The 18,513-nt window shown below is 45.9% G+C and overlaps 2 protein-coding genes across 6 annotated transcripts in view; both read right to left on the bottom strand.

Moving 5' to 3' along the window:
- Positions 1-1,774, bottom strand: part of syt7a (synaptotagmin VIIa) — a 59,495-nt gene extending 57,721 nt beyond the window's left edge. For all 3 annotated transcript variants that reach the window (XM_037451440.2, XM_037451442.2, XM_037451441.2), the window contains exon 1: positions 1,511-1,774. In XM_037451440.2, the coding sequence (XP_037307337.2) occupies positions 1,511-1,544 (34 nt within the window). In that variant the 5' untranslated portion in view covers positions 1,545-1,774. The remainder of the gene's footprint in view (positions 1-1,510) is intronic.
- A 4,326-nt stretch (positions 1,775-6,100) lies between these two features.
- slc25a22a (solute carrier family 25 member 22a) lies at positions 6,101-18,291 on the bottom strand. 3 transcript variants are annotated; one of them, XM_037450962.2, is made up of 11 exons: positions 18,217-18,291; positions 12,721-12,894; positions 12,511-12,636; positions 12,325-12,380; positions 12,006-12,096; positions 11,385-11,439; positions 10,690-10,750; positions 10,324-10,468; positions 10,072-10,226; positions 9,908-9,983; positions 6,101-9,719 (listed from the first exon to the last, which is right to left on the bottom strand). In XM_037450962.2, the coding sequence occupies exons 2-11, from the start codon at positions 12,738-12,740 to the stop codon at positions 9,569-9,571; spliced, it is 936 nt and encodes a 311-aa protein (XP_037306859.1). In that variant the 5' UTR covers positions 12,741-12,894; positions 18,217-18,291; the 3' UTR covers positions 6,101-9,568. The 3 variants fall into 3 exon arrangements, with proteins under 3 accessions (XP_037306859.1, XP_037306857.1, XP_037306858.1); XM_037450960.2 differs by having other exon boundaries at positions 18,136-18,272; XM_037450961.2 differs by lacking the exon at positions 18,217-18,291 and adding an exon at positions 15,882-16,090.
- Positions 18,292-18,513: the final 222 nt, after the last annotated feature.

Here is an 18,513-nt window from a genome sequence, read left to right as displayed (position 1 = left end):
CACTTCAGAGAGGCTGTACTTGTTTTCGTGTGAAAGCGTTAAAATAAAAAGTCTGAAGCTCACAAAATGATGAGGCTCAAAAATGTGAACATGTATTACCGTATCGGGATATCTACATTGTTATTCATTGTCAGAGAAACGTAGGAAAATACGGATTAACAAAGCATTGACGTAAACAAAGCAAGGGACACTTACAAAGAGTGACCTCCTTAAGTTATATCATGGCAGAGCATAAAGAGGTTTTATGATATATCAGGGGTTTGAATATCAAATGTAGCCCCATTAATAGTCGTCATGACGAAGGCGAAGGGACCAAGCTGCTGACACTGCTGTGCAACCCAACCTTTGCAAGGATTCCTTGCTTAATAATAATAATAATAATAATATGGTCATTTTGAGGTTTTATCACATCCATGTGATTGCTTATACTTTTTTTTTTAACTAGAACTATTGCAAGTCAATGCTAGTTGATGGACTTATTTGTCTGAAAAAATGTTTTGTTTAATTAGCAGCCCAACCAATTTAATTACTGAAGAACACAGTAATCCATTTGGTTCCCAGGAACTTTTTCTGGACGTAAGTAGCTCTGGTAGCTCCTCGACATGAGGCAATGGTTGCAACTTCTTCTGTGAAGACACACACACACACACACACACACACACACACACACACAGAAGATGCTGCTGCTGCTGCTCGGACTCATCCGTGTGAGGGGAGATCACATTATCTACATCACCGGTGGGGGGGGGGGATAGCTCCTCCCCTCCCTCTCCTCCCTTTCCCTCCCCGGTCCTCGGTAGCAGCAGGTGTTATCCACCCCCCCTATAACCTGAAGATTTAGCTTGTAATTAACATACCCCCCCACCCCAGCGAGTTATTCATGCCTCGTAATAACAGCAAAAGGACTCGCGGTCGAGAAAAATCATGCCTAAAAATGTTTTTTAAAAACACCCACGTGGGAGAGCAGACTCGAATATGGCTCGTTTCGGTGCCCTCTCTCTGCTGCACCGGCACCGCTCCCCGTTAAGTAACGAGCTGCATTCCACCGCGAGCAGCCCGCGCGCGCTGTGCCTCGCGGCAGCTTACGCGCTTTGACCTTGTCTCGTGCGTGGTCAATGTGTCCACAGCGTGGGACCGCGACAGGTGAAAGGATGCCTGGGAGAAAAGTGGCTCCGTCCACAACAGGTTCACACGGTGCATTGGAATAAATGTAGGGGGGGCCGGGGTTTGGGGGGGCTATTGTTAGGCATCCTCCTAGGAGGCAATTAACTGCACTGATATTACATAATGACAACCCACACTTGGGACTGACATCCCGCGTGTCAAAGGAGAAGAAGGGGTGAGAACAAGAGGGGGAGAGGAAAGAAGGCAATTCCGGGGGGGTGTGACACCTCTCGCCGGGGGAGTCACCTCGGGGAGAAACAGCGGGTCACAAAGCAAACACCTTGAAACTGTCAGGATGCCGTCGGCAGAGAGGAGAGTGGGCACGTTCTTCGGAGGATCTTCTTACCTTTGCTGGTGTCCTCTTCCCGGTTCAGATACATGGCTGTTAATTCACTCCGAGGGCAGGGACGCGACGGCGTGTGTCTCGGTGGTCGCTCGCTCCTCCTCCGGCGTGAACTCCGAGGATGTGCTCGGTAGTAGTAGCTGTTTGTTTCTCCTCTCCTCCTAGTGGATAGGTGGGCTAACCCGTCTGAGACTCTCACTGTCTCCCTCCCTCTCTGTGTCTGCTCTCCCTCCCTCCTCGCGCGCTCTCTCTCTCTCTCTCTCTCTCTCTCTCTCTCTCTGCCTTCTTCTCTCCAATAAGCACCGGTTCACTGTGGCTCAGAGGACAAAAACACGAGTGACTCTTTTTCTTTCTTCTCTTTTTTTGTTTGTTGTTGCAGCTGTTTTAAGAAGTCTGTTTGCTTCGCTTCGACTTGAGACCCTTGTACTCATTTCAAAATAAAAGGAGATTCCTCAGCCTGTGATGAGACGAGCCTTGATTGGGAATCTCAGTAGTGGTGGAAGAAGTTACAAACAGTTACAAAACAGATTTAACGTTTAACAATCTGTTTAAGTACTAAAACAGAATCTTAAAAAAATCACAAAATTAAACTGCAATACTAGCTTACTGTTTTATTATCACTGATGCATCAACCTTATACTATAATGCTAATACCTCGTATAACTTAATTTGACTATTTTGATCATTAATTAGTCATTTATCAAGAAAGACCTGACTATAGTTCTAGTTCCTTCAATTTGTTAGATGAAAAATAAATTTGAAGATGTCCCCTTGCATGGGCTCTGGGGAATTGTTTTACTTCTGCATGATAATATGTAACTTAAACCATGAATAGATTAGTTTAAAAAAAAAAAGTCCACACCCCAATCAAGAATTGTAATAATGGTTTGCCGTTAAAGTAGCCGTCAAATTAATGCCGTGGAGTAAAACATGTAATATAATAAAGCATAAAATAGGTAATTCCCTTATTAGTGAAAGTACCTTAAAAGTACTTATGTGCAGTATCCAAGGTACGTTCTGCTTCTATATCTCTTAAAACACGATCACTAATTAGTCATTAAAGCAACATCAGCGCGCTTCACGAGGAGAGGAAGCGGCATAACGACCATCTGGCTCCGTCACGTCCATCATGCTGCATATCCATATCGTTACCACTTACATAAATGGGCCTCAGATGGTCCCGTAGTCACAACACTGTCCTGTGAGTTTATTGACCACATTATTAGGCGTAGGCCAGAGATTAAGAGCTGCTGAGGGCTAATTGTGTGCGTCCTCGGCCAGTTTATTTGATGAAAGGTGATGTGGCTGCTTTGCAAAAAAACTCCCCCCAAATGAGATGTAGATTATTTAAACACCCAGTACTCAGACTGTCTCGCAAAAGACACATACTCATGTACACTCACACACATACACACACAGCCCTGTACGTGGTGAAGGAACAATTTGTCCACGACCTTGACTTAGTCCTAGAAAAATTGAGTCTTCAGGCAATTTAACAATTTTTTCAAGTACTTTCCTTTTTTCGTTCTCACAGCAAATTTCTCATCTGTGACGGAATTTCGTGTCACTTTCTTGTGAAGCCGGTAGAAGGAGAAATGGAAGCTTGTAAAATAAAACAGCATCATCTATGTAAGCATCACCACTTAGCCACTTGGTAGGCTGAAGAGTTAATACAGAATTTGTGTAATTAATCTTTGATATTAAAATGGAAAACATAACAGTGCGTTCCCATCAACCAATAGCCTCTCGAAATGAAATCTTCACAATGCGCTCCGTTATGTTTTTTTCCCCCTACTTCTCAGCAGCCCCGCTCTCGCTGACAAACACGAAGGTTCTCCTTACACGGTTGCAAAATGGATGGAACCGATATTCAATTCCATCACGAGGCTCTCTGATATCACAGATTACGGTTCATTTCAAAAGGATATGAGTTGAGCTGCACTATAGATGCAAATGCTGTGAGCAACACCCGCAAATAAGAGTTTGCCTGCGTTTTGTCAATAGAGCCGGGAAGGTCATTTGCTCAAAGCATTCTGCAGTGATTTCCATTTGATTATATATTCGTTTTGCGCTGCACTCTGTGTTATTTGATCACTATTGAGAATCTTTTCCCTTTTTTTAGGAGAATTCTCTACAGACTAATTTGACCACAATCTGTTCCCAGATTTTCTCCCTCCAGTGCTCCCAGCATCATTGTGCCTGTCACTGATGCATCCGTCTCCACTGGTATCTATAAATAACCCCTTGTTTCCCCTTCAAAAACCTGATTCCCATTGATTCAGTGACCTATATACACTCACCGGCCACTTTATTAGGTACACCTGTCCAACTGCTCGTTAACACTTAATTTCTAAGCAGCCAATCACATGGCGGCAACTCAGTGCATTTAGGCATGTAGACATTGTCAAGACAATCTCCTGCAGTTCAAACCGAGCATCAGTATGGGGAAGAAAGGTGATTTGAGTGACTTTGAACGTGGCATGATTGTTGGTGCCAGAAGGGCTGGTCTGAGTATTTCAGAAACTGCTAATCTACTGGGATTTTCACGCACAACCATCTCTAGGGTTTACAGAGAATGGTCCGAAAAAGAAAAAACATCCAGTGAGCGGCAGTTCTGTGGGCGGAAATGCCTTGTTGATGCCAGAGGTCAGAGGAGAATGGCCAGACTGGTTCGAGCTGATAGAAGGGCAACAGTGACTCAAATAACCACCCGTTACAACCAAGGTGGGCATAAGAGCATCTCTGAACGCACAGTACGTCGAACTTTGAGGCAGATGGGCTACAGCAGCAGAAGACCACACCGGGTGCCACTCCTTTCAGCTAAGAACAGGAAACTGAGGCTACAATTTGCACAAGCTCATCGAAATTGGACAATAGAAGATTGGAAAAACGTTGCCTGGTCTGATGAGTCTCGATTTCTGCTGCGACATTCGGATGGTAGGGTCAGAATTTGGCGTCTACAACATGAAAGCATGGATCCATCCTGCCTTGTATCAACGGTTCAGGCTGGTGGTGGTGGTGTCATGGTGTGGGGAATATTTTCTTGGCACTCTTTGGGCCCCTTGGTACCAATTGAGCATCGTTGCAACGCCACAGCCTACCTGAGTATTGTTGCTGACCATGTCCATCCCTTTATGACCACAATGTACCCAACTTCTGATGGCTACTTTCAGCAGGATAAAGCGCCATGTCATAAAGCTGGAATCATCTCAGACTGGTTTCTTGAACATGACAATGAGTTCGCTGTACTCAAATGGCCTCCACAATCACCAGATCTCAATCCAATAGAGCATCTTTGGGATGTGGTGGAACGGGAGATTCGCATCATGGATGTGCAGCCGACAAATCTGCGGCAACTGTGTGATGCCATCATGTCAATATGGACCAAACTCCCTGAGGAATGCTTCCAGCACCTTGTTGAATCTATGCCACGAAGAATTGAGGCAGTTCTGAAGGCAAAAGGGGGTCCAACCCGTTACTAGCATGGGGTACCTAATAAAGTGGCCGGTGAGTGTATATTCACACACACATCAACACCATCCCCTCCTTTCCTCTGGCTCTCTGCTCCTTCCATCGACGACCCCTCACTGTCCCCACCTCGTGATGCACCCCCCTTCCCTGCGTCCTTCTCTCAAGCTCAACTCGGTCCTTGTTTTCCTCCACCTTCTCTCCTCCGCGAAAGACCAGTTCAATGGCGGAAGCCGAAGTTATGACACATAAGGAGGATTGGAGTGAGGATAAGAGCAGTGGCAGGTGCACATTTCTACATTTCAAAGTCTTGTCACTGGGGGAAAGTGAGCCTGATCTCCAGTGTGTGTAAACACTGGAGTAGATGATGAAAGGAGTCTCTCAAAGAGGGACACATTCAATACGAAATCCGACTCTGGTTGAAATAAGAGCTGCATGCAAGAACGCACTCATTGCAAGACGGCGCAAATCCATTATGTGTGTTTGTGTGAGTTTATATGAAGGCACTGAGATTTAATTATTGCTGCTAAATAGAATTCTGGCATAAAAGGCTAAGACCGTAATGTTGAATGCGTAGCAAACAGTGGGGGATTAACGATGAATAACGCCCTGTCAAAACCGCACTTCGGCTGAGACACATTCAGGTGGGATCTAAGGACCTCAAACATCCGGGGGGAAAAATCTAAGAAAGAAAGACATTTTTATATTCCTATTGTGCAACTTGTAAACACACAGAAACACCGCGTCGATCAAGTGAAGCCACACAGGCCGCTGAGGCCCGAGCTACAAGCCATGGAGGCAATAAGAAGATGGACACAGAGGGGAATCGGCGCCCGAATACACCTGTAGTACACAGCACTGCTCCCACTGCACCCCACTCCCACCAGAGCAGGACTCACAGCTCTCCCACAGCCCCACGCTGACACCTGGTGGCTCCGCGGCACCACAACATGGCTCTATGCGGCCGGAGGAGCCACGATGACAGGACGCCACTCCCTAAAAAACCACTTGGACCAAAGAAAACGGCACCGCGTGCTCTTTTGTTTCGGCAGACGGCGACTGCAGATGCAGCGTGTAAGAAAGAAAAGACGAGGCATAACCGACAGCACACACTGCAGCAGACGGTTTCAGGACAGTCAGTTTATTGAACAGCAAATTGTGAAAAGGGAACACAATATCTGGGGGTTTTTTTCTTTCTTGTTTTTCAATTGCATTGTCAGCTGTGTCATTCACCACACATTTTCATAAACACCCTCTTTGCCACAGAGAGACTTTGCAGATGGACAGCTGGGCGAGGGTCCCTGTTTTAAAGTGTCGTATTGCACAATTCCTCTTGGAGGAAGACAACGGAGGCCGTGGAGAGACCCCAGAAGGCCTCCAATTTCCCCGCTTGCATCGTTCATTGTAGAAGGTGTTTTTTTTTTATGTGTTCACTGTTTATTTCTAATGTGCGTCTTTGTGTTGTTTATACTTATTGCATATCAGTGAGCTGGTTAATGAACCGTTTCAGAGAATGTGTAAAGCACAGATCTTTAGATTATAATGTAATAAACTCTTCACTGTAATTATAATACATCTCATAATAGCTAAGATACATTCTTATATCTGATTCATTTAGAATATGTGGGCGATATACATTTTGTGGATAACTGCTGATGGGTGACATTGTGGACGCCGTCACACGGGTCAACGACCTGTCGTCTCAGCCCTATGCATCAAGTTTTACAGACATCGATAAACTTTCCTACAAGCCTAAAAAGCTCATTTCAAATCGGCTCCTCCTCTTGAATACATCGGGCTTCAATCAATGTCTGCAAAAGCAGCACATTGTTTTTTCCGGGAACTCTGTCTGAGTGTATTCAAAAGAGGGCCATGCGGTCTCTTGTGCCTACTAATCCTTTGTGCTTTCTTTGATTGTACACACCCTAAGTCATACATTTGGTGTTTCAGAGCTCCTCTGTGCTACCCTGCAGCCCCACAGCATGCTGGGGGGGGAGGAGATGGCAGAGGAGTGTGAAAGATAGAAGCGAAGGAGGGGACAGAACACGGGTCAGACAATCAAAGAGAAAAATACCGCAGTGTTCACGCTAACAATTACGCATCAACTACAGAACTACACAATCGGACACGCACACGCACGCACATATACAACCAAATGCACAAGGTCAGTGAAGATCCACAGCTGAGTAAAACAAAATTACTTTGCACAACATTTTCAAGATTCAAACAAAGATACAGGAAATAAAGCCTCTGAAAACAACAACAAGGGGAGGGGCTGGTGGGACGGGCAGTTTCTTCAAATCATAACAATAATCTCAACACAACAAGTTCCATTAATACAACAAAGCGACATACGTGAGATGAACTGGCGATCGGAATGTTGAAAAAGACGAGCTCACACTGGATGTTTTTTTGTTTTTGTTTTTTTCCGTTGGCCCATCTGTCAGCACGGCTGGAGGGGCCAGTCCACGTGGAGCGGCTCTAACGTGCCTCCCTCACCTATGGCTTTGAGATTCTCGAGCTAGCATGTGATTCAGCCGGCACGGCCTTGGTGGTTAGTGGCACCAATGTCACATTGCGGTTACCTTGTGAAAGAAGCACCGGGCGGGCGACGTTGCGATTTACAGTCGGACGTCAGCGGGTCCCTTAAAGCCTCGTTCGGGCTGTAATTTATGATGATATTTCACTCGCGGAACAGTTTTAGTTGTCCCAGAGGTCATTCTTCTAAAGCCTCCGACCTTTCTATCATCATTAAATTGCTGTTCCGTTTGGTCCCGGATGATAAAACCGTAAGAAACGGTAACCAGCAGCTCAGGAGCAATGGAAGCTCCAAAAAACCCTCGCCTGTAGTATATAGTAAAAGAAAAAACCTCATCAACATGCTGCAGGTTCGAATGATGTTTGCCGCAGTAAAACATGTTCCCTCATTTGATATGTCCAAGTCATCAGAACATAAAATCAGCACATTATGGATTTGGGGGGGGGGGGGCTGGAGAGGTCGGTGTGCAAATAAGCCATCATGTACAAACAAAGCAATAAATCCTAAAACATAAGAGTTCATATTATCTGCATATTTACATGGAAAGTTAAGTTGGACACTTTTACACAGAAAAAACATCACATACAAATATATAGTGCTATACTGACTATAGAAAGGATTTCTGATAAAGACATCTCACTCCCACAAACGATAAAACATTGAAAAGTTGCATCGCGTATCTACGGTGCAGCGGTATAATCGAGGAGCTGCTGGAACAGTGGGAGCGAGGAAGGAATGTGATTGGATAATACATATCAAAGTCACCTTGATCTCCGGCGAGATAAACCAATGGCGGGGGCTTCGGCGTTGTGATGCATAAACAAGATACGACAGGGCCGCTTTCCCTTTGCAGCTTAAAGCAAACAAAACCTCTAAAGCAAACAGGCCGAGATGTTTGGTAAAATCATAGAGCACAGAAAACACATAAAGATAAATTTACCATTAGCTCTTTGGGTCCTTCCTACTTCAGACAAAATAATCGAAAATGAGAGTGAACTCATTTGTAAACAATAATAAATACGTCTGGATCGAAGTGGTTTGAACTACTTTATCAAAGGTCTTACTGGCTCCACAATGGATGACTGCTAATAACCTGCATCCTATTAATACGACATTCGACCCAGGTGGGTCTCACAGCTGACGCTTTCATCTGAGCCCACAGCGAATCAAACGTCACAGCAGGAGTGTTCCATCATCTGTCGAAGGCAAAACTCCTGCCTTGACGTCTCTAATTGGGGGGGACATGCATGACGGCTCCAACCCGTGGAAAGGAGCACAGAGGCAGCTTTGAACAGTGTGGTGGGGGGGGGGGGGGGCGCTGCGTAATGCCCGGGTTTTGAACACTGTCCCTTAAGTTCAGCTTGCAAACAGGAGATATCTTTTTCACTGAGGCAAAAACAGTCAAACCATTGTGGTGGCAGTAAATTAAAAAAAAGCCAAGGCAATCAAAGGCTGCATGTTGCTGAGTTCATTCCCTGGGTCTGTTTCTGAACATGAGGCATTCTCTATGTTCTGCTCTAATTCTAGATATACTATATTCATAAGACAAACGGTCTGGGGCAATTCTTTGTTTAGCATATTCTAGTAATCTATTGTCTCTGTTTTAAAGTATGCGCATTTATTCTATGATGTATCATTTTCAATAGATCACTATGGTCTTCTGTCATTCAGCTACTAATGCTATTTCAAATTAAGGTAGTGTGGGGCTTGCAGAACCGCAGCAACCAAGGGCAGTACATGTACTTTGGAAATGTGACAATCATTTTAGATAAAATGCAATAAAATGCTGAAATTAAAACTCCAACTGATATTTGTGGCTTCCTTTCCAGAGAGCTAGCTCAGCACGCCTTTCTGGATTGTTGTGTGTGCCACCATAGGCAGCTTGGCAAAAGAAAGGCTCCTTCCTAAAAGTACTTCAACATTCAACACAATAAATTTAAAACAACATGTACTGACCGGTCACGCTTTGACCCATCGAAAATTTCTTTCAGAATGAGATGAACGCGGTCGGCGCGATGCATTGTGGGAGGGGAAAGGCAGGTCGGACGCGCTTCTTAGTGGTCTTTTTTAGTCAAGCCGAGAATATATTCGCCCACGCCCAAGAAGTAGACCACCTGGGCGATCCCAAACAGAGGTGCAATGACCAAGGCTCGACAGTAGGCTCCCTTCAGGAAGGCGGATGGTCCCTCATTCCGCAGGATTTTCCTAAAGAGCAAATAAAATCACGTTACTGAAAGTGAAAGTTATGTCTTAGCGTGTCAGCTGTGTATTGCTGATGTTTCATAGGAGTTTTGAAAATACTCTTGTGCGTTAACGCACTGAAATGCGTAAGCATTTGACTGGACACGTGCATCGCCACACGTGCCGCAGCAGTAAAGACACAATGAGGTCACCTGATGCAGTCAGTCACTCCACTGTACGTGTCTTCTGTGCTTCCCCGGTTCAGCGACTGCAGTCTGGTCTTTATCACTGCAACACAACGGAGCTCAGGTGAATACGTGGAATCGACTCGAATGCCGTGGCAACGTCCCCCCCCCCCCCCCCTCCCGCTGCTCACCATCAACGGGGTTGACGGCAACAGCCGCGGTGCTGCCCGCAAGGCAGCCGGATACAAAGGACACGTAGAAGGGGGCGGGCCCCTCTGCGCCCCTTTTGCCCAGGTTGTTCAGGTTGGCAAAAAGGGGGAAATAGATGACGGAGAAAGGAACATCCCTAGGAAATGAGGAAAACAAAAAGAAGTCAGAAGACAGTGGGTCATGTGACGTCCATTGAAGCCGGTTGGTAGAAGTAGTTGAGAGCTCTGCTGTACCTGAGCAAGGTGGCACCGAGGCCCTTGTACAGCCCAGCAATGCCCTTTTCCCTAAATAGTTGCCTGGTGAGCTGCATGGCTGTTGGAGACTTGGGCTCCACACTACCTGCTGCCACCGTCTCAGGCATCAGCTTCCTCTGAGCCGCTGTGCAGTGTAGGAAACACAACGTTACCAAACGTCAACGGCTTCATATGAAACCACCACAAACTACACTCTATGTGGGCAGAGATTTTGAATTCACACCCGTAAAAATAAAACCATCATCAAATCTCTGACATAACTACGAGAGGCCACTATTTCCGTGGTCTGTCTCATACACTCGGTTCTTTAGCACAAACTGCCACTTGGATGAACTTTACTCTTACCAATTCGTCCAGCATCTTGGAGCTGGATTTTCAGCATCTCCATAGGAGTTGTAACAATAACCTGCAACAAATCAAAACCAAATCTGTTGGATACAGTCAACCAATGGACATTCTCAAACACAGTTTGATTCGGTGTTCAGTGTAACGGCCACATGTAAACTCGTTGTTTTCCTTGGTAATCCACACCGTAGTAACTAGTTAACTGGATTGGATGAGATGACCACGTTCTCAGCTGCAATCTTAATCCAAGGTCTGCTACACATAATCTAATCACGTTCCTCTCTGGCCTGAAGAATTTGACCTCATTGACAGGAGGCATTTCCCTCTGACTCACTCCCTCGGTGCACATGGCCAAGCAACCCCACAGTGTCTTATCTGATCACTCAAATCTAGCTGCCAGTGTGTGGCCTGCTAACAGGGCAACATTTCACTGATTACAAATCATTCATGAAAACGGTCCCGTTATCACAGATAACGGGGAGGATCTAAGGAGACAAAACGCGGGCAGGTTTCTGCCTCCACCGCCTCTCATTCCAACCTGGTCTTGGTCCTTGGCTAATCGTAGGTGCAGGGTGGAGGTACATGAGACGGTGGCTGAGGCTCAGTGGCGCATATGTGAGCTGACATTGGTAGTGCAGAGGCTGCCGTTCCAGATGGAGAGCGGGAGGTTGCGTTTAAAGCAGCGCTTCACTCACCTGGCATGTACCTGCACCGCACCCGGCCAGCATCTCTTTGAGCAGAGTGAGTTTTCTGAAAGAAAAGAAGATGACGCCAAAAAGGCTCAGATTAAAGCGAGCACTTGACCGACAGTGTGTGATCGAGGCACCTCTATTTCTGCAGTCTGTGAAAAAAAAAGGTTATCTTTGTCTTCTCTATCAACATGTCTGGCACAGGGGCAGATTAATAATTCACAAGGTGAGCGGCTGTGCAAGACAAGTCAATCATTCATCAGCTCGCATGTTTGTCACCGACGGGACGGAGATAGATGCCCCAGAAACCTTCAGGTTTTTCACGGGGGGAGGCGAAGGGCGGTTGATAGCATCACTTTACTTTCAGACAGCACCTTTGCTGACTGACACACACACACACACACACACACACACACAGGTGATTATTTTGTATTTTTAAACCAGACCGTTTACAGACCACCGTGAAATACTCAGTGCCACAGAGGATACCAGAGCCTTGGTGAAAATACAGAGAGCCAATCTGTGCAGTTACATTTTAGTAAATACGCCAGTTATTCACTAAATAAATGAGGGAGTGTGTGTGTGTGTGTGTGTGTCAGTCAGCCTGTCAGCACGTTCATGGCTCACCCATCCTTGGAGAGGTGTTGCCTGAAGAAGTCGTTGGCAGCCAATTTGATGGCTTTCTCTGGCGTGACTAGTGTTAAGTTCACCGCCGCTCCTGGGAGGATAAAAAGGACGGAGAGAAAGAAAGGGAGTGGAACAAAGAAGGAAAAAAAGAATGACAAGACGGAGAGAATGGGAAATAATTGCCTGTAGCCCTCAGACACAGATCCAAGTGTTTGATATCCGTAGCCTCATTATGAAACTGGAATTATTCAAGGCCCTGTGCTATCTAACAGCTTCAATACTCAATCACATGATAGAACATGAAATAATCTAAACGTACCTCGGTACATCCCAAAATACCCCTCCGACCGGATGGTCTTAATAAGGCAATCTGACCTGCAACATAAACACAACAGTGGTGGGTTATTCAGCTAATCTGATGACCAACTTGGGGGATAACAGATTATCCGACTGATTATATGTGCATGTGTTCATCTGCAAAAAGTCAACTGAAGACACTTCTTACAGGCTGGTGTAAAGGCGAGATCCATTTTGCTGGTTTTGCAAGCGAGTCTTGGCCAGATCGATGGGAAACACACAGGTCACTCCAATCAGCCCAGCGATCCCCCCATTGAGCAATTTGGCGGGCAAACTGGACAAGCGAAAGAATATGTATGAGTGACGAAGTTTCCACCAAGGAAAACCAAACCAAAGTGTATCCGCGTTCCCCTTTTACCTGATCTGCTTGTCTGCCATCTATCTGAAGCCCCGGCTGTTCAAGGTGTCAATCTGTCCGTTAGCTCGTCACCACGGCGGCCCGTTGATCACAGGAGTGCGTGTGGCAGTCCGGGTGGATTTATGCCGTCTAATGGTGAGCTCCTAGTGACAGCTAGTTCAATCTGGGAGGTGTCTGCAAAGAAATGGGAAAGGTCACATTAAGCATGTTAAAGTGGCTGTCCAGCTAAATAATGCATGACACAAAATAAGAACTAGCTCTACCCCCGTGCAAAAAAAAAAAAAAAACGGAACGATCTGCAAATAATTCTCTCCTTTTCAATTCCCTTTTTGTTCAGCAGGAAGCGAATGTGAGCCTTCCTCCTGAGGATTGTATGGCAGAAAGACGATATTTCGGACTCATGCCAAACACAGCGCTCCGTCACAGGTGGGGTGTCGGGTCAGCCTTATTCTCGCATGACCGACTCACAACACACAGACAAAAACTCTTACAGTACTGCTGTATTCGGGGCAAAGTCAAGAGAGTACGACCTCAACCACATGGGCTAATAGAAACCTCTCTGAATAAAATCAATTCCGGGAATGTTGATCAGAACCTGACTCTCCTCCCAGGTGTGCTGAGGCTTAAACCACATGTAGCGCTCAGTTAAAGTAGGGTTTGGCAGGTCAAAAGTATCGAATCGAACTCGAACGCGCACAAATCGTCCCAATTAAGAAGATTCAATAGTTACTATTCAACACACATCCATTCGTTGAATCAGAACAACGTTTGGTTAGCAAAAACTCTGAATGTGACCTAGTAACAGTACGAGATGGGATTACTACTACATTTTTTCCCGCTCTGTAAAAATAGAGCTTTAGATTACTTTAGGTTAAAACAACTCTACCACTTGCCTGTGGAGGGGAAGCCCTGCATTGGGGGGAGCTCCGTCCTGCGTATGCTAAAAAGCATTTGAAACATAAGTGATGCAGTCAAGATGCTCCACGTTAAAAGTGTTCCTTCGGACATAAAAAGATGCTTCCCACTTCCCCCTGTCATTCTCTCCACCCCCCTGCATCAACCAATCACAGCCCGCCTCCTCCTCCTCTCTCCTCCTCACAGACACAGCCCCCCCCCCCCCCCCCATCATAATTTCCCTCAGTCACGAGTGACGACTCAAAAACTCAGCTCTTCCTTTCAGGTCTTATGTTGACTTGTGTGCGTTTTCTTTTTTTGGTGTGAAGCGCTCCTGCGCTCGTACGACAACCTCGTAATATCACTAATGCCTCAGACGCCGCTTCAGAGAGATTGCGCAGCATGTGTGGACGTTTAGTTTTGTGCATAATTGCATCCAGGCCCGAATGCAGCTGCGGTCTGGTTTGTTTGGATGGGCCCTTGAGGCCCCCGGGGGGGCTGGCAGCTCCAGCGGTGGAGGAGGGAGGACTGGAGGTCAGCGAGTCACATTTCTGCTCGCCGCTGCCGGGACTTCAAAGACCTCTTAGCCATTTTCGCTTCCAGCTGTGATTCGGTTACACCCCTTTTCACTAAAAGCACTCTACTTTGGTTAGTCTGTCACTGGTTTCCACCTGAACTTCACTCCAGTCAGCAAACGGAGAATAACTGACAGACTATACAAGGGTTCTGTTAGCAGTAGGACCGGGGAGATAATGTATGGTGAAGAGCACTGCCGTCTTTATGAGTAACCCATCAAACTGACGTCTCCCTCCTCTTCCCTCGTGCTCGCCGCTTGCCTGCAGCAGGACTTTTTTTTTTTTTTAATAAACACACAGCCGTAGCTGGGCTGGACCGCCTTGTCGTGACAATGTGTCGAGTCTGTGTTGGAAAGAAGTAACCTCAGTGTGCAGAGTCTGCAGCACACAACTCAATCCCCAAGGAATTCCTGTTTTTCTCAAAGCAGGAAGAAGACTCACAATCCATCAGGAAACTGCAGGGGAACTGGTATTTGAGTCACTTCGATGCGGCACTTTAAAGCCTGCAAAGGATGCAAGGTCATTTCGCTATTCACTAAACCACTAAAGAGGAGAGTTGCTTCAACACGAGAAAAAAGAAAAAAAAACATGTATTTGAAGCAAGTGAAAACTTTTTGGGTTCAAACTAGCCGACCTCGATTGACTCGAAAACATCTCTCACTTAAAGACACACATTCCCACAGAGGTCATATTTTTCAGTTGTCACCTCCAGGACAGATAAGCACTGACTAGTAAACAATCAACGAGGTGATTGAGCAACTCGTGCAGAACCTTGAACCTAACAACCTAACTGAGCCAGCCTCTACGTTCGGACGGATAACAGTTCAGTTCCTGACCCTTGACCATCATTTCGACATGAACAATGAGGCAATAAAGTGCCTTTTCTGACAAAGGAACACTTATGTTTAAGCTCAGTAAAGCAGCTAGCGTTGTTCCTCCGCTAGACGTTAGCATAGAAACTTCCAAAAGGCTTTGTTTTTTTAATTAAATATGTATTTAATTACAAGTTCAGAGACCAGTGCTTATATTAGGTTAAAGGGTTATAGGTATTGTGTGCCATGATCCACTTTGTGTAATCCCACAAAACGGGAGCGCAATTATGTAATAATGTATCAAACTGTGGGACAATGGTCATAAATATGACACTTTGCCTCACCTATTAGCTGCTTATTAGAGTAGAATAATATAATGAATAATATATGCATAACTCTTTTCTGTTTCTGTATATAGTTTCAATTCAGTGTTACAAGATTATCAAGCACTTCCTGCGCCTTTTGGGACAATTGAGGTGTGAAACACACCGGGTGGTTACCTGCTACAGGCAAAGGAAACATCTATGTAAGCTTTTAGCACAGTTTGTACCATTCCAACCACATGTTTTGCCTTTATAGAGAAATAAGGCCTATCTACTCTGTTCATAAAAAGATAAGAAGCTTTTCTTTCTAAAAATACAAACGGTGATTTTGAACAATACTGGATCAGAGCGAGAATAAATAAGAAATTAGAAGGATGCTTCGTGCTTCGACTAATCGCCTCTAAGGCATGTCTAAACCACAAAGACATACAAATAGATAAATATAACCCAGCAGATACTGAAAATCTAAAAGACAAATCCAAACCAGTCCATTTCCTTATGCAAAAGGAAATGCAAATAGCATGGCTCTCATTCAAATCAACCCGAGATACGTTTACCTGATCTAGCACAGCTCCTTCGCTGCCTCGCTGTCCTCGACTGCCGAGCCGAGTAAAGATCTCGCGAGCTAATTGACAGCCAGTTTGATGAAAGATATGAAGTGAGCGCTGTGCTAGTCAGCACTTCCCCCACGTGACTGTGACTGGTCGAAAAAGACGGGAAAAGAAAGAGAATCACACATATCCTTCCTCATTCTCTCAGAGCAGTCCATCTGTCTCACACGCACTGGCTTGATTATCAGTGAGTGTGTGTGAGTGTGTGTGTGTGTGTGTGTGTGCGCCTGCAATCCTCTATCAGATGTGCAGTTATTCTGTGAGCTGCATGAGCACAAACAGACTGTAATTGTATAGCGCTTTTCTGGTCTTCGGACCACTCGAAGCTTTTTAACACTTCATGTCATCATTGAGCCTTCCACCCACTGATGAGACGAGCTACCAGACACAGGGCCACCTGTCCACTAGTAACTTCACACACACAATGGTCCCAGCTACAGGAGCAATGTGAATTTATTCAGCTACTATTGCATGACTGACACCAATCTTCACGTTGTCCTTGTGTTTCTTTTGTTGCATGAGTTACTTCTGTTGCAGGACATTATTGGTTTTCTGCACCAACAGCTGTGCGCCCGCTGTTCTTCACAACAAACCTGACAGCTGCTGTGGCCGTTACCCTGTTTTTTAAAATAAAACAGTGGTTTAAGAGACGCAGTCTATTTGGGGTTATCTACGGCACTGCAGAAACAAGGGATGAAATGCGTGTGTCACAGATAAATCAGATTACTATTTCCTCTTCCAAGAGCATCAGGATTATAAAATCTAATTCCTATTTATGGAAGCTCTATCGCACTCTCGATTTGCAACCAGTGGCGTGCATCGCTGTGATCCGGTCACGGCGATGCATTTCCACTAAAGATGCTCTACGTACAGCGCTCATTAAGCCTGCACAGTTACAAAATGCCGGGAGAACTTTGTGCAGATCAGAAATAACAAACAGACAGTGCCCCCCCCTCCTCCTCTGACACCACAGGTATCTGTGGCGGTCCAGTTCCTCAAGTCACCCGGGGCTTTTCTCTTGGACCTCCTCGGTTTTCTCTCCCTCTCAGCTTTCCCCCGATCTCGATAGGAAAATAATGGTACCACTGTGTGTGGAGTTCCACAAAAAAAGAAAGAGGGCAAAGGCAGCATTGAAGCATCTGATTACGGTTTGCTGAGTAAAGTCTGACCTGAAAAACACTTTTACCCAGAAGCACAGCATCTTCCCACAGCAAAAGCAGTGACATTCAATAGTCCATGCTGCTTTTAGGAAATACCATCTGGGTGTTTTCCTGCATGGAGAGGAAATTAATATCCAACATAACGTGGTTGTTTACTAAACAAGAATGGATGGGGTGTTTTTTTACAGCCAGAACAGGTACAACAGTTCCATGTGGAAACACAGGATGTCACCGCACACCCGAGAATGGCTCCACTCATCAATTATTTCAAGGCTGCAGGGAGTGCTTTTTCACACTGCTCGGCCTCGGCCTCATCCTCATAATCATTATCATCATCATCATCATAACAGAACAAAGTTCCCTCTTCTGAAAGCATGCAGCACGGTACAGAAAGTGCGGCAGTGAACGGCGATTTGAATGAAATGTGATGCCTTTCATCCTGCCCTTCAGGCGCAGTATGTTCGTGTTTAGCTGCGATGGGAGAGGAGGTGGGAACGTTAAGAGTGGTTTTACCCTCCGGACCGAACACGACACCCCCTCCCCAAAAAAGGACCAGATAATCTACACAGACCAATGATTATGATAAAAATACTATATACACGTTACATCTGTCACCAACAGCTCGTCGGTTTTTACGGTAAATATGTGACATGGCATATCAACGTTGCGTAGCCGTTTTCCGTTATTCATGACGTTATTAGCGTAACGTTACATTTTAACACCGGGTTTAAACAACAGGCCCCGCCGTTAAAAAACGTTGTACCGCCCACCCAACCCCCCTCCCTCCGTATGTGACGGTTAACGGGAGAGAATACGCGCTCGGCTCGTCACAGTTAAAGGGGGGGAAAAAATCACGCATCACGTTACAATCACAATGTCGGTGCGGAACATCCAGACGTTAACGTTAGCTCGCTGAGTCGCCCCCCCGGTGTTCCCAGGTGGGATTTGAAACCGGTTCCCTTAACGTTTACTGAACGACACCCTTTGCAAACATTCATAACAGCACCGCCGCTGCTGCCGCATCCCGTTATTCTACGTACCGCACGCGGCGCTTCCGTTACTTTCTCCCGGTTGCGGTTTGCAGCGTGAAATCAGAGGCTTTTGTCTTCTGCTAACCTTACCGGCGGCACTGACGTTGGAGTCCGGTGGAGAGAGGTAGAGGAGGTGAGAGCGGGGAGGGAGGAGGCGGGGCAGAGGGGAGGGAGGGAGGGAGGGGGTGATGGACCAGGGCTGGGAGGAAGAAAAAAAAAGGCCCCTAGTGGCACGTAGTAGAACTACAGACACATTTTCCATGTGGAGTAAAGGTGCAGAGAGGGTGGGGGAGGGGGGACCGCGTCATAGTGACGATTCATCTCGACCTTGAACACCAAAAATAGAAAAAAAATGTCACGAGCCGGAAAATATTTGGTCTGACGTGC

This window comes from Pungitius pungitius, chromosome 6 (genome assembly GCF_949316345.1).
Source record: "Pungitius pungitius chromosome 6, fPunPun2.1, whole genome shotgun sequence".
Taxonomy (NCBI): domain Eukaryota; kingdom Metazoa; phylum Chordata; class Actinopteri; order Perciformes; family Gasterosteidae; genus Pungitius; species Pungitius pungitius.
This window is presented reverse-complemented; position numbering and strand designations above follow the sequence as displayed.

Coding starts and splice junctions, on each gene's coding strand:
- slc25a22a (XM_037450962.2), bottom strand. CDS start 12,740: ATGGCAGACAAGCAGATCAG. Junction 12,637..12,720: donor ATGGCAGACAAGCAGATCAG/GTAAAAGGGGAA, acceptor TCGCTTGTCCAG/TTTGCCCGCCAAATTGCTCA. Junction 9,984..10,071: donor TGCCGTCAACCCCGTTGATG/GTGAGCAGCGGG, acceptor GTTGTGTTGCAG/TGATAAAGACCAGACTGCAG.